Source organism: Zalophus californianus, chromosome 9 (genome assembly GCF_009762305.2).
Source record: "Zalophus californianus isolate mZalCal1 chromosome 9, mZalCal1.pri.v2, whole genome shotgun sequence".
Lineage (NCBI taxonomy): Eukaryota > Metazoa > Chordata > Mammalia > Carnivora > Otariidae > Zalophus > Zalophus californianus.
The window spans coordinates 98,278,949-98,298,683 of record NC_045603.1 but is presented as its reverse complement, the minus strand read 5'-3'; the positions used below and the strand labels follow the sequence as shown (position 1 = coordinate 98,298,683).

The 19,735-nt window shown below is 51.1% G+C and overlaps 2 protein-coding genes and 1 long non-coding RNA gene across 9 annotated transcripts; 1 reads left to right on the top strand and 2 right to left on the bottom strand.

The window, feature by feature from the left end:
* Positions 1 to 816: 816 nt before the first annotated feature.
* LOC113923178 (acrosin binding protein) lies at positions 817 to 9,369 on the bottom strand. Of its 2 annotated transcripts, none has more exons than XM_027595837.1 (10): positions 9,222 to 9,369; positions 8,695 to 8,913; positions 8,412 to 8,506; positions 7,785 to 7,902; positions 6,544 to 7,168; positions 5,920 to 6,052; positions 3,275 to 3,454; positions 2,985 to 3,152; positions 1,765 to 1,848; positions 817 to 1,153 (listed from the first exon to the last, which is right to left on the bottom strand). In XM_027595837.1, the coding sequence occupies exons 1-10, from the start codon at positions 9,262 to 9,264 to the stop codon at positions 1,031 to 1,033; spliced, it is 1,788 nt and encodes a 595-aa protein (XP_027451638.1). In that variant the 5' UTR covers positions 9,265 to 9,369; the 3' UTR covers positions 817 to 1,030. The 2 variants fall into 2 exon arrangements, with proteins under 2 accessions (XP_027451638.1, XP_027451639.1); XM_027595838.2 differs by having other exon boundaries at positions 1,031 to 1,153; positions 8,695 to 8,853; positions 9,222 to 9,355.
* A 595-nt stretch (positions 9,370 to 9,964) lies between these two features.
* ING4 (inhibitor of growth family member 4) lies at positions 9,965 to 17,319 on the bottom strand. 5 transcript variants are annotated; one of them, XR_003519804.1, is made up of 8 exons: positions 17,256 to 17,319; positions 14,158 to 14,229; positions 12,271 to 12,437; positions 11,976 to 12,090; positions 11,717 to 11,825; positions 11,331 to 11,369; positions 11,011 to 11,072; positions 9,965 to 10,899 (listed from the first exon to the last, which is right to left on the bottom strand). XR_003519804.1 is itself a non-coding variant. In XM_027593012.1 (8 exons), the coding sequence occupies exons 1-8, from the start codon at positions 17,290 to 17,292 to the stop codon at positions 10,860 to 10,862; spliced, it is 750 nt and encodes a 249-aa protein (XP_027448813.1). In that variant the 5' UTR covers positions 17,293 to 17,319; the 3' UTR covers positions 9,965 to 10,859. The 5 variants fall into 5 exon arrangements, 4 of the variants coding, with proteins under 4 accessions (XP_027448813.1, XP_027448814.1, XP_027448815.1 ...); XM_027593012.1 differs by having other exon boundaries at positions 11,331 to 11,478; XM_027593013.1 differs by having other exon boundaries at positions 11,331 to 11,478; positions 11,717 to 11,822.
* On the top strand, positions 12,463 to 18,618 carry LOC113921787. Of its 2 annotated transcripts, none has more exons than XR_003519805.2 (4): positions 12,463 to 12,861; positions 16,569 to 16,652; positions 16,736 to 16,861; positions 18,112 to 18,618. It is a non-coding gene; the product is annotated as an uncharacterized LOC113921787 (long non-coding RNA). The 2 variants fall into 2 exon arrangements; XR_003519807.1 differs by lacking the exon at positions 18,112 to 18,618 and adding an exon at positions 17,752 to 18,054.
* Positions 18,619 to 19,735: the final 1,117 nt, after the last annotated feature.

The window sequence follows — 19,735 nt, the reverse complement described above, 5'->3', positions numbered from 1 at the left end:
ATCATGACCCGAGCCGGAGGCAGTCGCCCAACCAACTGAGCCACCCAGGCACCCCTATGACAGGACTTCTGACGGTCTTTACCATGCCATTAGAAGATTGACCATGTGTTCATAAGTGAAGCTGGGTGAAGGGTGTACAGGGTGCATTATACTATTCTATTTTTGTGCAAGTTTGAACTTCTCCATAAAAGACAAGTTTTTTTTGTTTGGTTTTGTTTTTTTAATGCTGTTAATCACCGTGTACCTGTAGGAGGAGAGACTGTACAGAACATGTGTGTCCCTAGAACACATTTTGGAAGATCCCAAGTTATTAATGACCAATGCTGGAGTCACACCTCAATGTATGTTGTCAAGATGTGACCACCTCAAAGTTCAGACCATCTGGCCCATCACTGGATGTGAAATCAAGGGTTTCCTGAGCTCCAGGTCCCGGATGTCTCCTCCTTCCTGATGAAGTGCAAGTTCTGCCCTACTTCCCTGGGGTTATTCCCCCCACCCCTGGGACATGATCTCAGGCAGGCTCTGGCCTTTATCCTCCAGAGGGACAATCTTATACTCATCTGAAGTTACGGGCTTCAGAAATGAAGACACACGCCCTCATGGCCCACACAATCCCTAAGACCCCAGCCATGGCCTTCTTCAATCCAACCACCAGATTCCTTAGGTCTCCTGGCAGTTGGCTACTTCCCTAAGTACCATTCGTGAGGTCCTTTCATCTTTAGACGGATCCATAAATCCCAGGGGTTGGAGTGTTGATTCCCAGGGGCAGGATGGCAGTGCTGAGTATGGGATCATAACCAAAGTAGGCCACACAGGTTGAAAATAAACACTTTATGCAAAGACATCCTTTAAGGAGGGTGGCGTTCCCATCATGGGCCTCTCTGGGACTGCTGCCCCAACCCAAGGAAAGTGAATAGGGGCCAGATAAGAGACCCATAAGGGGCAGCCAGGAAGCAAACTGACAGATGGGGTCTAAGAGCAATGGAATGTGGAAAGGTCGGGCTGGGGTGAAGACAGTATGGACCCCAGCTCATCCGGCTTGGCCTAGAGTCAAGGTGCTAAATTCCTGGCTCCATCGAAGCACAAGGTCCTCACTTTTGGCCTGGCTCAAGATGCTGTAAGTCTCGTTCTGCAGACATCTCATCCGGGACACCTACACAGGGATCGGGGACACACAGTCTGTGTCACAGAGCCCAGGGGGCAGAGGCGCGGAGGTGGGGAAGTGGCATTAGTCCCACAGGAACCAGAGGCGAGTGGAGATGGGCACAGGGCAGTCGGAGGAAGGAGGAAACAAATGTGGGTTTTTAAGGCTGCAAGACACACCAAGTAGCCCAACCTCTAAGAAGCGAGGAGGCTGAGAATGGAGAAGGAAGTGACTTATTCCAGACTACTTGGTGAGTAAGAGTCCAGACCTCAATATCCAATGCCCAACCCAGCTAGGAATTCTTGCTGTGGTGCCCCAAGGGCCCTCTCCTTTTATTTGCACATCCCTCCTGGGCCCCTCCCCCCACCTCTGCCTTGGAGGGAGGGCCTCACTTACTCCAAGACAGGAGGGGGTGGGAGAGAGGGCTCTGGTGGAGGCCTCAGCCCAGAGAGGCAAGCTGGGAACTGTTCTCACCCCCGCTCAGAGCAGAGTGGAGTGTGTGTGTGTGTGTGTGTGTGTGTGTGTGTGTGTGTGTGTGTGCGCTCAGAACAGACCCCCCTCTGGTGACCCGACTGAGGGGCTGAGGGGAGAAGTAGGGGGCGGGGGGGGGCGGGGCTTACCTTCCGGTCCCGGCTTCTCATCAGGCACTGTTGGCTTTTGAAGGTACAGTAGTTTGGATACTGTACATAGTCTGTGTCACAAATCTAAGCCAGGAGCCAGGAATGGGGAGGTGCGGAGACATCAGAAGCCTTCTAAGATGCCAGTCCTCCAGAGAGAGCCCATAATGGCCGAACCAGGGCCAGAGGTGGAGCCCTTGAGAACCAGACCCTCTACACCCGGGGTGCCCCCTTCTCTGAGGAATAGGCCTCTGTCCCCTGGGCCTTTCCTGTCCCACCCTCAGTCACAGTTCGGTGCTGAACAGAAGCCAGGAGCTGGAGAATTCAGTGGCTGCCCTGCTGGTCAGCTTGCTGGGCAAGTTGCTGAGGAGTAGGGAATGGGGAAGGGGGCCCAAGCAGGGGTCCAATCTCAGGGAGCCTTCTAGTGGGTTAAGTGAGGGAGAAGGTAGAAGAATCTCTAATGTGTGACCTTGGGTGAATCACTTCCCTCTGTGGATCTCGCCTCCCCATCTATAAATCCAGGGGAGGAGGAGGGATGATCTCTGAGACCCTTTCTAGGGTCTACCTCTCCTCAGGCCCAGGGATAAGAGCTGGGAAGGGGCCCCTCATCTCGGCTACCAACCCTTTCTTAAGCTGCCCCGGCTTTTCCTGGCCTTGACTTTTCCTGCTAAACTGCAGGAGGGAGGGACCTGGCTGTCAGTCAACAACTAGTAGCTCCACAGGGGAGGTCAGAGGGAGCAAAGTTGATTCCACTGAGCAGGGAAAGTGCTGGAACTGCAGGGCAAGGAGCCCGCCAGACTGAGGCAGGGCAGCACTGGGTCACAGGCCCATGACACCTCGGGCATCCCCTTAGCATCGGTTGTAAAGGTGAGTCTAACTTTGGGCCAGTTTGGGAAGTGACTTGACCAGAGCCCCTCAGCAGGGACCCTGCAGAGCCGGGATCAGAACCTCTGTCTCCTGCCTCCCAGGCCTGTGCTCTCCCAGCCCCTCCGCCCCTCTGATTCCTGCTCCTTTCACAAACACAACCCTGCTCTTTTTTTTTTTTTGAGAGGGGGTGGGGGTGGAAGGGCGTCTATTGGAAAGAGGCAGGAGGCTCAGTGAGGACTGGTTCCCCAGAAGCCAGAGGCCTAGCCCCCTGGCACATCTTGGGGCTACTTAGAGCAAGGAACTGGAAGGAATGGGGACAACTGGGGTAGGCTTGAGCTTTGGGGAAAGGCTCTGACCTTGGTGGGGAAATCCCCATCCTGGAAGCTAAGGAATTCTGTCTGGAGCCAGCTGGACACCCGAATATCTTCACAGCCCTTGGTGGCCAGCCGGGCGCACCAGAAGTCCATGCGGAGTCCACCATACATATCCAGCCCGTAGAAGCGGCCTGATGTTGGCGTCCCTACCTGTGGCACAGGGGACAGGGGAGAGGTGCATGCCCCTGCCCCCGTGCAGACCCTCCCTTCCCACTGCCCAGTCCTTCCTGGAGCCTGAGGCCTCCCCCACTGCAGGCTGCCTGGCTAGGTACCTGGGTACCGATGGACATGCTCTGGGCTATGAGCAAGGGGCTGATGAAGGGTGTTTTGTGTGAGTTGTCACACAGCTGTCGCTGCAGGACCGCCTCCGAGTGGCACTGTTCCAGCTTCAGGGAGCAGAAGTCACAGAGGGCACAGGTGGCTGTGTGTCGCCGCCCAAGGCTGTCACAGACCTGGGGCAGGAATGTGGTTGACAGACTGAGGCTGAAGACACTTTCAGCCCTGCAGAACCGTCTCCGCAGAATGCCTTCCCAGTAAGGCTCTTCCGAAGGCTTCTCTGGCTTTCCTCCCTGACCCCTCCCCAAAGGCTCCTCCACGACCTCTGCTCAGTGTTCTAACTCTTCACCTTCTTCCTGATGTGTGTGCTCCCAGGTAACCTTCACTTTTCTGCAGGCAACACCCAGATCATATCATCCTTTCCAATCTCTTTCCTGAGCTCCAAATCCTCATTGCCAAGTGCCTGACAGACGTCTCCCACCAGGTGACCTACAAGCACTCCTTTTTTTTTTTTTAAGGAATTTATTTATTTATTTGAGAGAGAGCGCGCATGCAAGAAGTGGGGAGGGGCAGAGGGAGAGGGAGAAGCAGATTCTCCGCTGAACAGGGAGCCCGACTCGGGACTCAATCCCAGGACCCTGGGATCATGACCTGAGCCGAAGGCAGACGCTTAACAAAATGAGCCACCCAGGTGCCCCCAATTTTTTTTTTTAAGATTTGCAATCACTCCTTAGACTCTGAAAAGGACTCATGACCCTTCTCTTTCCCTCTCTCTGCTAATGATAATGCTAATATCTACACAGTCGACACAGTGCTAAGCACCATGGCCATAAACACTCTCGTCTCAGTGAGCCTTCACCCGAGCCCTGTGCTAGACTGGGTACTAGAAACATCTCCATTTGACTGACGAGGACATGGGCTCAGTTGAGGCCAAGAGATCCGCTCAGAACCACGTGTCTAACAGATGGTGGAGCTCTATCCCTGCTAACTCCCAAACCGACACTCTACCCAAGAACCCAGGTCCAAAACCTCCAAGTTCTTGGAAGACACTCTTCAGAGCGGAGTTACCCATCTCCTAGCTGTGGGCTGCGCCCTGACTGGGCTTCCTCCACATTCTCGGGCGGGGCTTGCTAACCAGCATGTCCCATTCAGGCCATCCTCCCCCTTCACGCATGGGTACACACGTCCCAGGGCACGGAATCTCTTACGTCGCCTTGCTTACTCCTCCCACCAGCACGTAAGGGAGCATCATCATGTCCTTGACTCAAATCGTTATCGGGTTAGCGCTTCCTACCAAGTTCAATACAAATGCTTCAGACCACTGTTTGAGATTTTTCACCTTAGGACCCTTCCTATCTCTCTGACTCTATCTCCTGCCCCTCTGCTCCAGGTAAAAATGGGCTCCTGACTGGTCCCTTAACCAAACCCCGATATCCAGGGAGCTCTCCACGACTCCTGAACTTCCTACGCTCAAAAAAAAAAAAAAAAAAGTCTCAGGGGGCGCCTGGGTGGCTCAGGTGGTGAAGCGTCTGCCTTCGGCTCAGGTCATGATCTCAGGGTCCTGGGCTCGAGCCCCACATGGGGCTCTCCTTTCAGCGGCGAGTCTGCTTCTCCTTCTGCCCCGCACCCCCATGCTCTCTCTCAAATAAATAAATAAAATCTTAAAAAGTAAAGTCTCTCTCCAGCACCTACTGCGCACTTCTTTTATAATGCTACTGAATCCCTCATGCTTTCAGACCCCTTAAGGGCGGGAGCAGTTTGCTCATTCTTGGTGCTCTACTATTCCCTCTAGCAGGAACCTCTACCAAACCCCTTCTTTTGCCTGCTTAACGTCTTTCATCTTCAGGTCTCTGTTTTAAACATTGGTTCCTCTAAGAATTCTCTGATCCTCCCAAATATGGACCGTGGGGTGCCCCATCTGCTGCATCTGGACTATGTACTTACCCATGGCTGCATTTATCCATCACACTATTCTGCCTGTTACCTCATCTGTTTCTCCCACTAGTCTAAGAAGACTGGTTCTATTTTACCCATCACCAACATCTCGAGTACTAGTACTAGCCCAGAGTTGGTACGCTATACACTAAAAAGTCAATTATTTAACTTGCTCGGCCAGCCTCTGGGCCTGGCACTATGCAATATTGAACAAACGGATGAATGGAGGGCATGCTCACTCTTAACAAGTGCTTGCTAACTTGTCTTATTTGAAAGCCTACAGAATATCTTCCTGGGAATAGGATTTGCTGGGTGCTGAGGGCACACTGAGACTGGGATCTCTCTACAGATCCTTGGAATGGGATCTCTGGCCCCCCTGGAAAGGAGAGCTGCATCCAAGGCAAAGCCAGGTTTTGAAGATGGTGAACTAGCTCAGGAAATAACTCAAGCCTAACAGCTCAGAGAGATGGAAGACTGAACTCTGGACTGGAAAGGATTCCAGACTAGGTCTTGGGCCTTTTTCCTTTAAGGTGAGCCAGAGATGTCCTCCCAAAGAAAGATTCTCACTCAGAGAGAATGTCTCTCCAATGATACCTCGTGCTTTCTGTACCCCTGCCTTCCCCCCTCACTCTCAAGGCCCAGTCTAGCGCCGGGCCCAGAGGATGGCCAACGAGCATGTATCCATTAAACAGCATTGCAGGCATACCGGCTTCCCGAAGCCAAGGAGCTCCTCCTCTATGTACTGCCAGGCCCTGGCTGTGGGGGTTATGGTGCAGGTGTTCTCCACAATCGAGTAGCATAGCACCAGCAAGGCCTCTACGTGGGGCATCTGCAGGAGGCTGCAAGAAGACAGCGCTGGCTGGTGGGGATGGGCCGGAGGGCTGGAGCAGAAAGCCACATCCATTCTTCCCCCACCCCACCCCCTTGGTGTCTGGTCTTGGTCACACACATTCAGCATGCTGATGGGGCTTTAGAGGCCTCCAGGCCAACTGCCTCCTTTCACAAATGAGGAACTGAGAAACCGAAAGGGGAAGTAATCCTCCCTAAAGCTGCAATGGCAATCAGAGGCAGAGACAAGACCAGAACCCAGGCCCAGGTCCAGGGCCCACACCACCCCATCACACAGAGCAAGGGCATCTAGGACAAGTGCTTAAGGCAGTGACGGAGACAGAAGAGGTGAGGCAGACAGCTGCTAGGCGTGCCTGAAGCCCAAGCAGGTCCGAGTGGGTCTTGGAAGCCGAGGCTGGGAAAAGGAAGCTTCTCCTTCCCAAAAAAGGCAGCAGCGGGGATAGGGCCGTGGCCGGGAAGCGTGGGTCAGAACGGCCTGTACCTGTCCCGGGTTGGCTTTTTCCAGCCAGGTTCTTCATTATACAGATCATTCATTTCATCCATTTCCTGGGCTGATCGGATGAGCTCCTGGATGTTCTCCATCATCACAGGAGTGGACTCCACTTCCCGGACCCGGGGAGTGAAGGAGAAAGGGTTGGAAGACACAAATTCAGACTGGAACTTGAGCTCTCGATCTGTCTGCAGCCCAGCCATTGACTCCAGTCCCTCTTCTGCCCCCTGCCCTTCCTCTTGCTTCCCCTCTTCCTCCAGCTCCTCTTCTTGCTCTTCTTGCTCCTGCCCTTGCTCCTGCTTGCGCTCCTGCCCTTGCTCCTGCGTGCGCTCCTGCCCCTGCTCCTGCGTGCGCTCCTGGCCTTGCTCCTGCCTGCGCTCCTGCCCCTGCTCCTGCGTGTGCTCCTGGCCTTGCTCCTGCCTGCGCTCCTGGCCTTGCTCCTGCCTGCGCTCCTGGCCTTGCTCCTGCCTGCGCTCCTGGCCTTGCTCCTGCCTGCGCTCCTGGCCTTGCTCCTGCCTGCGCTCCTGGCCCCCCAGGGACAGGGAGGACTGTAGCAGCTCCTCCACGTTGCTGTTGAGCCTCTCGGGCCAGGGCTGGAAGGCCTGTCGTTCTGTGGCTGTAGAAGGGTTTGGGAAGGACCGAGAAAGAAAATGGGAAGGAAGAGTCAGGCTTCTGGCCCCCGAGAGGGACGAATATGAAAATAAAAGAATATGAATATGAATATAAAATATGAATATGAAATGAATATGAAAAGAAAAGAAAAACTGCCATGGCAATTACGGCAACTGTGGTTCTCCTTTCCACCTCCCCGACAAGTGCTCCTCTTCCCTAGCTCCCACCTCAAATCCCACCTTTTGTCCCTCTCACTTAGGAAACACCAAAGATGCTGAATGGGGAGCAACGAATCCTTTCTAGAGTGCAGATGGCGGCTTATAAAAGTCCCAGAGGACTTCCAGACGCAGGAATGCTTGGGGGAGCTGGGAAAAGTGAATTTTTCCTAGAATTGTATGCAATGTCAGAAGATACTCCTGGACGGGGAAAGCCCCACCTTGTATTCATAAAAAGCAGTCTCCGGCCTTGCCTTACGTAACTAGTCGCATGCTGCCAGCCCCCCACCCCCCAGCCCTGCTCAACATTCTTCCCCATTCCCTACCGCCGATGCCTTAACTCCTGGGCTCTGGGATTTGTGGAAGGGCTTGCAGGTAGCCTCCCAGGTACTGGCAGGGTCTCACCTGTGACGTGAGACGAGAGCGGGGAGCTCATCGTGGCGGGAGGGACATCAGAGGAAGCGTCAATCTCCTTGAGAGTGTTAGGTGAGAGGATTGAGACTGGTTGGGAGCACCGGACCCTCTGCAAGAAGAGAAGGACAGTGGGCATGCTTCCCATAGGGTGGACTTGTACTCCAGCGTCCGGCTCAGTCCTTTTCTGGCATGTCTCCTCTCTCGCAGTTGCTGGACAGGGATGAAGGGGTATGGTCCCTGGTGGAACCCTCTAAACCTGAGAAAGGGTTCCCCCGTGAGAGAAGACTCAGTGTCTGGGCCACACCTCTGCCTTCACTCTCGTGTTTGACTTGAAAGAAATCACTCAAGTATTAGAAGAAAGGGGAGGCCTTGTCCCTTTGCCTCTCCTCTGCCCTCTTCCCTGCTTTTCTTGCAGGAACAAGACCATTCCGACAGTCTGAATGCCCAGGGTGAGACTGCACTCCTACCTACTCCGAGTAAAGGACCGGCAAAGTGGCAGGGAGGGAGGATCTCAGGATGGCCCTCCTGGAGCCCTTCCTCAACGCCTCACCTCCCCCCCGCCCCAGAACTCCCCCGTGGTCCTCGGACACCACATCCAACCTTTGTCCCGAGCCTCACCTTGGCGTAGTAGACATGGTTGGAGCAACGATACTGAGTAAATTGGCAGAAGGACTCAAACCAGGAGGCATAAGGGAGGTCGGAGCAGACAGCGCCTGAGAATGGGCAGGGGTGGAGAAGGTGAACACACACAACGGGGAACCTCTCTCCCCGAGGGGGCGGGGGCGGGGGCGGTGGGCTCCTTGGGTCTGCAGAGTGGAGAATATGGCCCCAGGGTAAGGAGTCGGCCATCCTCCTCCGGTCTCAAGCGAGCGCGGGGCTGCCCTACTAGTCAGGCCCTCACCGTCCGGAACCAAGCCGTGATTTTCGTATTGGTCCAGCTGGACGAGGGTGGGGTTCCGGCAGCCGTGCGTTGCCCGGAGACGGCAGGTAGTCTCTGCTTTCCAGGTTGGGGTCAGCAGTGCGAAGAAGCGTTCATATTCGGTGGGAGAGAGAGGGCTGCCTGGGGTGGAGGCCGAAATTGAATCCTGGGCTGGGGCAGGTGTCAGAAGCAGGAGGAGCCCTGCGGGGCAGGGAAACAGACGGATGGATGGACCGAACTCCAAAACCCGCCTCGGGCCCTGGGCAGACCGACTGGCAAACGGGCCCCGTGGAAATCAGCAACTGGGGGATGTCTGGCAGGCGGTCCCCCCAGATCAGGGTGAGGAGATTCCAGGGGCAGTGGGTAGGGTCTGAGCCCAGAAGCTAGGGAGTAAACCCAACGTGACCACCCTGAGAAAGCATTTCAAAACCTTATAGCAAGGGCGCTTGGGAAGTGAAGGACTGAACCTCGGGAGAAAGAGACTGCTCGAGTAGGCGGGAACCTCTCACCCTCGAGGAGTGAGAGAGGGAAGCCAGCGGCTAGCTTCCTCATGGCCCCAGTCGATCCGCCAGCGTTTCCCGGACCAAAGCGGCCTCTAACGGGCCAAGCCAGAGAGGGCCGCGGGGGCGGGCTCGCAGATGGGGGAGTAGAAGGTGTGGCCCCGACGTCACAAAGGGCGGGGGGCGGGGCCGCGGAAACCGCCGCGCGCTCTGGGGTTCACCGCGCCGGCACTGGGGGGGTGGGGGTGGGGGGGGAGGGTGTAAGGGTCCTCACGTGTGTCATATTCCACCCCGGAGGATAATGACGGCAAAAGCCATCACGGACTCAGTACCTTCGACGGAGTAGGCCCCGTGCTGTTCTTTGTATGTATCACCTTATTGCATTCCCGAGGTAACCCTACAAAGTGGGTACTGTCATCCCTACGTTACAGATGACAAAACCGGGGTTTGGAGAACCAATCTGCCTATTGGGTGGTGAGGCCTAGATGGGAATGTAGGCGGGGTTCTGGGGCAGGCAGGGATGGAGTATACAGAACAAAGTCAGGGCCTATCTGGGTAGGAACTAGAGGGAGCCTCCGGGTAAGAAATGAGCCAAAGGGGGGAGCAAGCCGGGTTCGGGTGAGGAGGTGCTCAGGTGTAAGGATGGTTCAGTCTAAGGAAGGGGTTTCCAAATGGGAGGTGAGCAAGACAACCCATTGACATAGGGGCAAAATGTTTTTCCGTTTTGTGTTTAAAATAAGAAATCAAGCTAATAGTATAATAGTACATGCATAAAACACACACATACACGTTTATTGGAAATTAAGTGAAAGATGTTTTATGGAGAAAAGATGCAGAATTTTAAAAGTCTGGGAAAGCCCCGGGCTGCAGCACTCCCTGCCCTTCCCAAGGTGAGAAGTTGTGGATTCTGGTGCAGAGGTATCGCTTCTGGTTTCATGTCTTGTTCTACTTCCTCCCACCTCTAATCCAACCCAGAGGATGCAAACAAAATGTGTAGCACACGTACTGAAATACGGTCTCTACAATAAACACAGCAGGCCAACATGGATAGCTTTTATTCACCTACTCAAATTCCTTTACACATGTGTATGTGCATTCCACCTTGCCCCCTCTCCCACTCACAAGGCCAGGATGAATCCTCTTGGCACAGAGGAAGGGGTGCCCCTTCAACTAAGGCCACAGCCCAGATGCTCTGGGGGATCCCCTACCGTGGAAAAAGCAGGAAGAGAACAAAGAGAGTTTATCACACCAGAGCCCCCCCACAGGGGGAGGGAATCAGGAGAGCTGGGGAGTGCCCCCATGCTACTGCCCCAGTCCTTAAATACAAAGTAAGGGGACTGAAGAGGACCATCCCTTGGAAATACAGCACCAACCTCAGCACAGAGGCAAAAGGACAATGGGCAAGACCACTTCCCTCTGAGGGGGGCAGGCTGAATGAGAGCACAGACGGTTAGCGGCTGCGGCACCCCTCCCTACCAGGGTTTGGATGCAGCCTCAGCACCAGGAGTGGGGAGAGGGGAGGAGAAGGGATGACTACACTGCGCCATCCACTCTCCCGGAGCCCCCGGGCCCCAGCACAGGCTTTCCTCTCCCCACTAGCCCAGGTCCAGGGATGTGGAAGAAACCATGGGAGTCCAAGGCCCCTATCTATTTCTTCTTGCGTTCCTGGGAGCAGCGTGGGCAGAACCTAGAGAGGAACGTGATAGAGAGAGGCGGAGGGAGAAAGTGAGTGAGAGGGAGTGCTCTCCTCCACGCAGCTCAGGGGCAGCCCAGCGCCTGCCACAACTCTCTCACTCACCACTTCCCCCGAGGCTTGGTCGTCAGCCCCACACAGGCAAAGTGGAACCACTCGATGGAACACTGAAAAGGAGGAAGATGGAAGAAGCAGAAGTCAGGGGCCCAGGCGGGGCAGAGGAAAGAAAAGAAGTTTCCTCCACAGATTCCTCAGAAGTGTTCCCGTATTCCGTCCCTTTGGAGAAATCTTGGAGGTCCCAAGGCCAACCAACTCCACCTTCCTGTTATTCTGGAGTCCCACTATTCAACCGTTTCTTCCCCTCTTGTACCCGCTCCCTCGTGGCCCCCAGAACCCCATCTGGAGGCAAAACGGTTGGTTCTCACATCAGGGTTGTCACAGCCAATCATCTCTCCATAGGAGACCTGGTGACAAAGGCAATAGGTGGGTTCGTTGGGATCCACAGGCATATCCAACACATCAGAGGGGTGGACACTGCCAAAGGTCACTGAGGGCATCCCATACTCAGGACTTCTGCATGCCGAGAGGAAGAGAACGTGTCATCTGCAGAAAGGGAAGCTAGAGAGGTGGTAGAAAGACATCCTGGAGGGACAAGTGATTTGTGGCGTCTCTTTTCTATCCAGCAAATACCACAATGACAGAAGTTACTGGCACAGAAGATGGAGAGAGTGGCAAGGGGCAGTGTGGGGTGGGAGTGCGGGGCAGGAGAAGAAAATACACTGCGTGGCAAAGCGCCCCCTTGTACACTCACGTGCGCACAAGTTTCAACTTCTTTTGGGCAGCTTTGGGAGCTTCTTCATCTGAGTTTTTCCCTTTGGAACGAGCACGGGCAGCTTTCTTCTCCTTTTGAGTCCGGCCTTCTAGGAAAGAGGGGGAAAGCCAGAAGGCAGGGAGACAGAAAGATGGGTTAAGTCTTCCTGCTCGAGCCCCTCCCCCATAGCTGTAGCAGAAGTGTGGCCGCTTCTCCCTCGGCAACCCCGCCCCCTCTCTAGCCCCGCCCCCCTCCTCACTCTTTTTGCCTTTGCTGGAAGAGCTGTCATAGTCACTGGACTCAATCTGCTTCTCCTTCAAATCAGCCTCAAAACGGGCCAGGTCTGTGTCCAGTCGCCGAATGTGTTTGTCCACCTAGGTGCAAGGAAGGAAAAGAGAGAGCTACAAGGCTGGTTTGGGCAAAAAGAAAATAAGGCTAAGGCACATTCTGTGTATCTCCCAGACCCAAAACAGATCCCGACACAGCTGAAGGAGGGGTCTAGGACCCCAAGGATTAGATGGGAGGTAGGTGGGGAGCCGTGAACAGGGCCATACCATCTCATAGGTCTGCATGGCAAGCTGCACCTTGTCGTCACCAAATTCCTTGCACTTGCCATAGGCTTCCTGGATCTGTTTGAGAAGGGCCAATTTTTCCTCGGAGCTCAGGCTGCGGGCGCTACTCATATACTCAGTGGCCAACTTGTCAATTTCAGCCTTCAGGTCTACAACAGAGACAGAGGCCTGGTCACAAAGGCCCCTGAGTGGCTAGATGAAACACACTTCTTCCTCTTGTTTCTTGGACCTTTTCCATTGACCAGCATCATAACCTTCGAACTAAAATGCCCTGAAAGTTCACAGGTACTGTGCCATTTACTCAAGTAATGCAACATATTGACAGTATTTGTTTTAAAGGTGCCTTCAGGCGAACTGAAGTTAGTGAAAAATAAGGAGGGAGCCTTTGCACACCGCACTAATACGAAGTATATTTCTGTTGGGTGTCTGCAAATGCTTCTTTGCAGGGCTTGCTGCTTCTTGAACCACGAATCTTGTCTCACAGGCTTCCTGATTTCTTGTCTCAAAAAACATTCCACAACAGCTCTGAGTGCTGCGAAGCCGGCTGGGTCATCTGCTGCGGCCGCCTTCCAGGTCTGTACATCTGTGACTCATCATTTAAAACTAGGCCCTAGTTCATTTATGTAACAGTTCTCCTACCCTACTTTGCTCATCGTCTGCAACCTGCTCGTATTTCCCGTCACTTTTTCTCTGTTTGTTCATCTTAGACATTGCTCCAAACATTTTAATATCAGAAGGCTGGCGATGTCCCCAGACACTGAGACTGTAGATGCCTACCGCCTACTATTTGGTAGGACTCATAAAAAATGTCGATGAAAAGAAACAAAAGAGTGACTGTAACATGGTGCAGCGACAGACAACTGGAAGGATCTGTGTACATACTATGTTCATGCCCCATTTCATGGGAGGCCTTGGGAGGAAGCTGAAAATGCATGGAGTTTGATAATCTCCCAACCGGTCTTTCTGTGCACGAACTCAAGAGTAGGGACTATGATACAAAGGAAGCAAGCTGGTTCTCAACATCCGCCAGGCAGTTCTCGGGGCTGGGGGGTCGGTGGGGGTGGTGTCCTACATCCAGGATTTTACATGATGTTCACCTTTTCATGAGTAAACTTACCCAGAGTAACTGAAATCACAGCTTTAGGTATTCTAACACCAGCCTGTCACATCCTTGAGCATGGCTACATAAGGATGGAAGGTAAGACCTATATATCCTTCAGCCAGTATGGGGCATGGCTCCAATAGACGACATCTTTGCCCTTGAAGAGACCAATCGGACCACTGTAGTGTAGCCTCAGGCTCCAAGTGAATGCCTCAATGCAGCCAGATTTGCTCAACATCCAAGGAAGGCCACAGATGGTATCTAGTGCTTCTGTAAGGTTGAAGAATACAGTGTAGAGATCCTGTTGTTAATTGCTGCTCTTCCTTCTTTTTTTCTTCTTTCTCTCTCTCTTTTTTTCCTTTTTAAGAACTTCTCTACCAACATGACTTGCGGTCTACAGCCACACTGAATTGTGTGATACAACGTTAACAATCCAGCAGAGTAGAAACATCCTAGTCTTCCTATAGATATATTGAATACAGAGAACAGAAACGATTCTAGAGTTGACTTCTTTTTGAATTCTTCTTGCAGATATAAAGAACAGAGCATCTTTGAGTTCTTGAGGCATTGTTGCAAACTCTATTATGGAAACGCTGATCTAGAAATGTAGATCCTCACTGCTCTCCTTTTAAGAATTGCAAGAGAGTAAAAAAGAGAGAGAAGCCACAGTTCTCCAGATCAGACCAGATGATATGGTAACACCAAACAGAAAAAAGAAATGATCATACACACTCATTATACACCCAAACTCCTTACTCTGTACATACCCTCTGTTCTTTGGTCCAGGTCCCTCATGAGCTGAAAGTTTCTCTGCAGTTCGAAGGGGAGATTTTCAATACCTAGGGAGAAGAATAAAAACTGAGAATCACTGTACTTCATAGGCCTTACAGCTGCTTTTAAAGCACAGATCCAGAAGGGGACTCAGTTTCCCCTCCTTGGAACAGCTAGATTGACTCAGAACAGCACTCATCATTCCTTTTTCAGTGGAGGCTGTGTTTGCATCTCTTCACAGCTTTCACACCATTTGCCCCTTCAGTGACCTTATTCTGTCAATCAGCCCCTCCTTTTCCTTGATTCCCTTCAAGCTCCTTGCTCTCAATCCAAATATCCACCTGGTATCCTCCACTCATCACACACACACACGCACGCACACACGCACATGTGCACACACACTCGTCACACATGCGTGCACACGCGCGCACACACACACACACACACACTTCCAATCTGCTTTCTGTATCATAGTCAGAATATTCTCTTAAAAAATGCAAATCTCATCAAGTCACCCTCCTGCTTTATAACCATCTGGTAAACTTCCTATCACACAATTCCTATGCCTATTTTGTACTTTCTGGCCCATGCTCGCCTTACTCCAGCCTTGATTCAGGTCAGTCCCCCTTTGTGCTCGGTCTGCCCTGATCAGACTGGCCTTCTCTTGAGTGCCCCCCAACTTTGCCAGGGCTCGTACTGCTACCCAGCTTTCCACGTGCTGCTTTCACTGTCCGGAATGACTGCTTGTTCTTCATCCCACCTCCACCATACTTCTTAGCCTACTAAATTGCTGTTCATTCTTCTAAGTTCAGCTCAACTCTGACTTCTCCAGACTCCAAGTGCCCTGGATGATGCTGTCAAGTTATTCTAGCTCTACCCTTTTGGGCGCTTATCCAACTGCAATTAAATCATTAATTGTGTAACCAGTTATTTGGTATCTCTCTCCCTAGCCCTCCAGAAGGACTGGACATGTCTGTCTTCTCGCTTATTTTGCTATGACTTGCGTACAGAGGGTCTTCAATAAATACTTGAATAAATGCACATATAACTTATGTCTCTCCATAAAAGAAAAATCTCTTCCCATGACTCCATCTCAAACTTTTAAAAATACCTGCACTGCTTTAAACTATAACGTCAGGTCTGCCATCACCAGTTTATTGAGATTACTTTAAGTCACCGATGACTTACCAAAACAAATGATCAACAGATCATTTGATCTATTGATCAAACAGATCAACAGATCATTGTTAAGATAGGACAAGATAGTCCTATCTTAAAAAATATGTCTGCAGCAGTTGGCACCATCTTCTTTCCTTCAGTAACTTTCTTCCTCTTAGGATTCTAAATCTCATCATATACTTTCTGATAATTCCAACAGTGATGTTTCTTTAGCCTGTCCCTTTTCTTTTTTTTTTTTAAGATTTTATTTATTTGACAGAGAGAGAGACAGTGAGAGAGGGAACACAAGCAGGGGGAGTGGGAGAGGGAGAAGCAGGCCTCCCGAGGAGCAGGGAGCCCCATGCAGGGCTCGATCCCAGGACCCTGGGATCATGACCTGAGCCAAAGGCAGATGCTTAACAACTGAGCCACCCAGGTGCCCCTGTTTTCTTGAGATTATACTTTAATCCTCTCATTTTCCCACTTTCCTTATATTCCCTGAATGATCTCGACCTCATTCACTCTCATATAATTACCATGCCTATGCTTAAGTTTAAAATTGAATTAGGTATATTGCTGTTACTCCTGATTCCCTATCTTGCTGATGGTATCATATCCACCTCACTTCCCAAGCAGGAAATCAAAGAGTCACCTTAGATTCTTCTTTCTCTCTCAACTACCCAGTCATTCAATCAGTGCTGTCCTTTTAGCTCCTAAAGACTTCTGTCACTGAGACCTGAACTTATCATACATCAGTTGTTTTCCCTTATTAAAACCTATTTTTAAAATCTGTTGGTTCTTTGCTATCTAAAGTGCAAGCCTCTTAGGCTGGCTTAAAAGACCTTGCACAATCTAGCCCCAGCCTTTCTCCAGCCTCACTTCCCAATCTTCCACCTTAGAGTCCTATCTGTCAAGCACTCTGACTTCACCTTTCCCTGACCTGCCACAAATCCACCGTAATACCTTTGCTGATGCCTTCTCCAACCAGAAATTTCCTTTCCTTCTCCACACTAGCAAATAAACACTCAGTCTTCAAAACTCTATTCAAATATCACATCCTCTGGTAAAGCTTTACCTACATCCCCAGGGAATTAGCCCTTCTTTCTCCAGTGCTACCAACTGTCCTTTTAATGTATTTCTATTATTTCACTTGTCACAGTTTTATAATTATTAGCAGAATCTGTTTCCTCCTAGACTATGAGCACTTGAGGGCACGGTCTGTGTCTTATTCATTTTGGTATCTCCGCAGTACCTGCCATTATGTCTGACCCAGAGCAGGGCCTCAATAAATGAATGGATGAATGGATGACTCCCAACACTAAGACAAATAAATGTAAGCGCATAAGGGTGACAGGCTTTGTGAAGGGGTGGGTAACACAAATGGCATAAACACAACACCAGATTTCCATTTGATAGGAATTGGATCTTTACTCCAAGAAGAGAAGCGTTCCAGTTTTACTATCTGACAGTGGTCACTCACAACCCGCGATCCCCATGAGAAACCGCTTCTCAGAAACAACTGAGCGGAGGAGCTGCGAGCAGGTCTTTGTCGCTGCTCCAAATAGCAGTGGGCGATATACTAAAACGACCGATCCTAAACGGTTGTGGGGTGTGTGTGTGTGTGTGTGTGTGAATATCCTGAGGCTGGAGACCCTGGGGATGGGCTCAGCAAATACCTTCCCAGCTCTGCCCATTAGCCCTTCAGACATCCCCTCAGCCCTACCGCGCAGCCCCTCCCTCGTCTACACCCAAAAGCCAGGCCCCGACCCTGCTGCCCCGCCCCCTCTTTCTTCACACCCTCCAATATTTTCTCTCACGGAACCCCTTCACAATTGTGACTTTCTGACCACCGGGACTTCGGGGCCGTACAGCTCCTCAGCCCCGATCCCCACCACCACTCTATGACCCCTGACCCCCTCCTCCAGCCTGCTCTTACTGTCCAGATAATGTTCCAAATACATCCCCGCAGCCATCTTGAAGCAAAACAAAGCAACTTCCGATCCGCCCCGGAAGTGACTGTAACGCAACAGGCGCTGAAGCTATTATCGTTGGGTTGGAGCCTTTCCGCCCTTAAAAGGAGAGCTTCCGCCCTTAAAAGGAGAGCTTCCGCCCTCAGTAAATTATTCGCCGGGACACATCCGCCCGACGTTGAAACTTTCCCTTTTGCGTAGGTAGCGGGGGCGGCCGGTGCCGAGGTGTCTTGAGGTGGCTTTAGCACGCTTCCGCCCTTACCGAGACCCCAGTACGCGACCGAAGCAGGCATGACGTCACTGCGGGTCGCCATTTTGCATTCCCTATCAAACTTTTTTTTTTTTTCCCTCCAAAACCAGGATATGTGGTAATGAGGGGCAAAAAAAACCCCCTTGTCTCTTTAGGATAGTATTCCATAAATATACCTTTTCAGCGACTGGGGACTCTGCTCCTTTTTGCAGGATATGAATCTAGTGACCACCGCAGGTCCGGGCTGAATCAAGACTTTCTTCAAGGTAGCTAGTTTCTTAACGAAGTTAGGGAGGCGTAGCTGGTGTTGCGAGATTTAAACCCTTCGCACTTCTTTTCAATCGCACGAACATCGGCTCCCCAGGATTATTTTTTAACTTAGAAAGAAATGATTATTTATAAACTGTACTTATAAATACAAAGACTTACACAATAAAGCTGTAATTCTTCACAGTTGTCAGGGTTCCCGTTCTTTCACACTCGAATACATTCTCACGTATAAAATGACATAGTATTTTTGGCCTTGCCCCTTGTTTTTATCCCCCCAACTCCGCTTTTTTTTTGTTTTCCAGTTTATATGTGACATTAACTGGCACCACGATTCTGAAGGACTGGAGCACGGAGCTCTGTCACAAGTGGGCCAGCTGTCATCCTAGTCAGCTACGGTACAATGAGAAGGACTCTACATCAGGATGGAAACCAATCAAGTGCATGACAGACTGCCACCACACTGGGGCAACAACTCAAAGCCCATACCTTAATAGTGGTGTTAGTAAGATAGCGTTTTGGAGACTGTTGTCCCCCCCCCACCCCCAACTCACACATTCGTGATAATTATCAATGCCACAGGGCAGCGTTTTTAATGAAAGATTTTCAGTCACCTCATTTAGACCAAATATGTGAAGAAGGGGAAGATGAAACCTCAGGTTTACTACTGAGCAAGTGGTAAGATACAGCAGCTGGATCTAGACTTCACTCCAAGTGTCATGCCCCTGGGTAACAATTTAATTCCGATGCTTATGTCCTTCTCTATAAATTGAGACCAGGAGTACCTACCTCATAAGAGTTCTTGCTATGATTGTGAGTGAATCCTTAAAAAGAGTAGATTCTGGTTTTAATAGCTGTGGTGAAGATAGGGCAGTCAGGACATTTTCAGCAATTGGCAAGAGCAGGGGAAAGAAAAGTATTCAGGAAGCTAGCAGACATTGACATGTCTCATCATAGATGATACATTCATTAGTGTCACAGCGCAGATTGAGAGGTCTTGGATGCCCACCCAAGAGACTGGCTGAGCCCAAAACTTAAGTGGGCATTACTTCATGGACTATCCACATTCCTCTAGGTCATGAGCACGGTTGCCCAGCAGTAGTACGCAGATAGCCATGTTATTCGATGTTGGAGATTTGTCACAACGTATTCAGTGCTTAAAGGTCTTTAATTCTCAAAAACAAATCTTGGAGGCGGTCTAGTCCGATCCCTTCTTTTAACAGCTGAAGAAGTCTCTCCGTGAACACTGCTTGGCAGTGGAGCCAGGGCTGAAGTCCAGGTTTCCTCACCACATTCTACTTTTCAAGCACTACAACTGTCCTGCATTGTTACTCAGTTCTGGTTATGGCTCCCACCACTGCAAACCTACAGATATAGATAATAGATATATGTATGTACGCACTCTGCCGGCTGGAATTAGCCCTGAGCTGGTGATGCTCAGGCAGGAGTGTAGGCCCTTTCAAGAGGGCATGCTTCGGGCGCCTGGGTGGCTCAGTCGTTAAGCGTCTGCCTTCGGCTCAGGTCATGATCCCAGGGTCCTGGGATCGAGTCCCACATCGGGCTCCCTGCTCAGCAGGAAGCCTGCTTCTCCCTCTCCCACTCCCCCTGCTTGTGTTCCTGCTCTCGCTGTGTCTGTCAAATAAATAAATAAAATTAAAAAAAAAAAAAAAAAAGAGGGCATGCTTCCATTTCTTTCATGGGGAGCTTAGTGGTTTTATCAACACATGACTGAAACCTTGCTCTCATACATTTAGGCATCGCAGGCCCCATGACAGAATTTATATGTAGAAACCCTCATAAACCAAGATCTCACTTTAAGTATCAATGCTGTGCCCTTCTACGCTTGGGGATACATACACAGAGTCTCATCACACAGCATTCACTCTTCACATACACACACTCTAGTGTAAATTCTTAGTACTGTCCTTG

What these genes read in the sequence shown, in the direction of transcription:
- ING4 (XM_027593012.1), bottom strand. Translation starts at nt 17,292, where the DNA reads ATGGCTGCGGGGATGTATTTGGAACATTATCTGGACA. An exon ending in TTTGGAACATTATCTGGACA is followed by an intron (nt 14,230 to 17,255) that starts GTAAGAGCAGGC and finishes TCTTCTCCCTAG; the next exon opens with GTATTGAAAATCTCCCCTTC. An exon ending in TTGGCTGTGACAACCCTGAT is followed by an intron (nt 11,073 to 11,330) that starts GTGAGAACCAAC and finishes CCTCCTTTTCAG; the next exon opens with TGTTCCATCGAGTGGTTCCA.
- LOC113923178 (XM_027595837.1), bottom strand. Translation starts at nt 9,264, where the DNA reads ATGAGGAAGCTAGCCGCTGGCTTCCCTCTCTCACTCCTCGAGG. An exon ending in TCACGGCTTGGTTCCGGACG is followed by an intron (nt 8,507 to 8,694) that starts GTGAGGGCCTGA and finishes GCCCATTCTCAG; the next exon opens with GCGCTGTCTGCTCCGACCTC. An exon ending in TGAGAAGCCGGGACCGGAAG is followed by an intron (nt 1,154 to 1,764) that starts GTAAGCCCCGCC and finishes ATCCCTGTGTAG; the next exon opens with GTGTCCCGGATGAGATGTCT.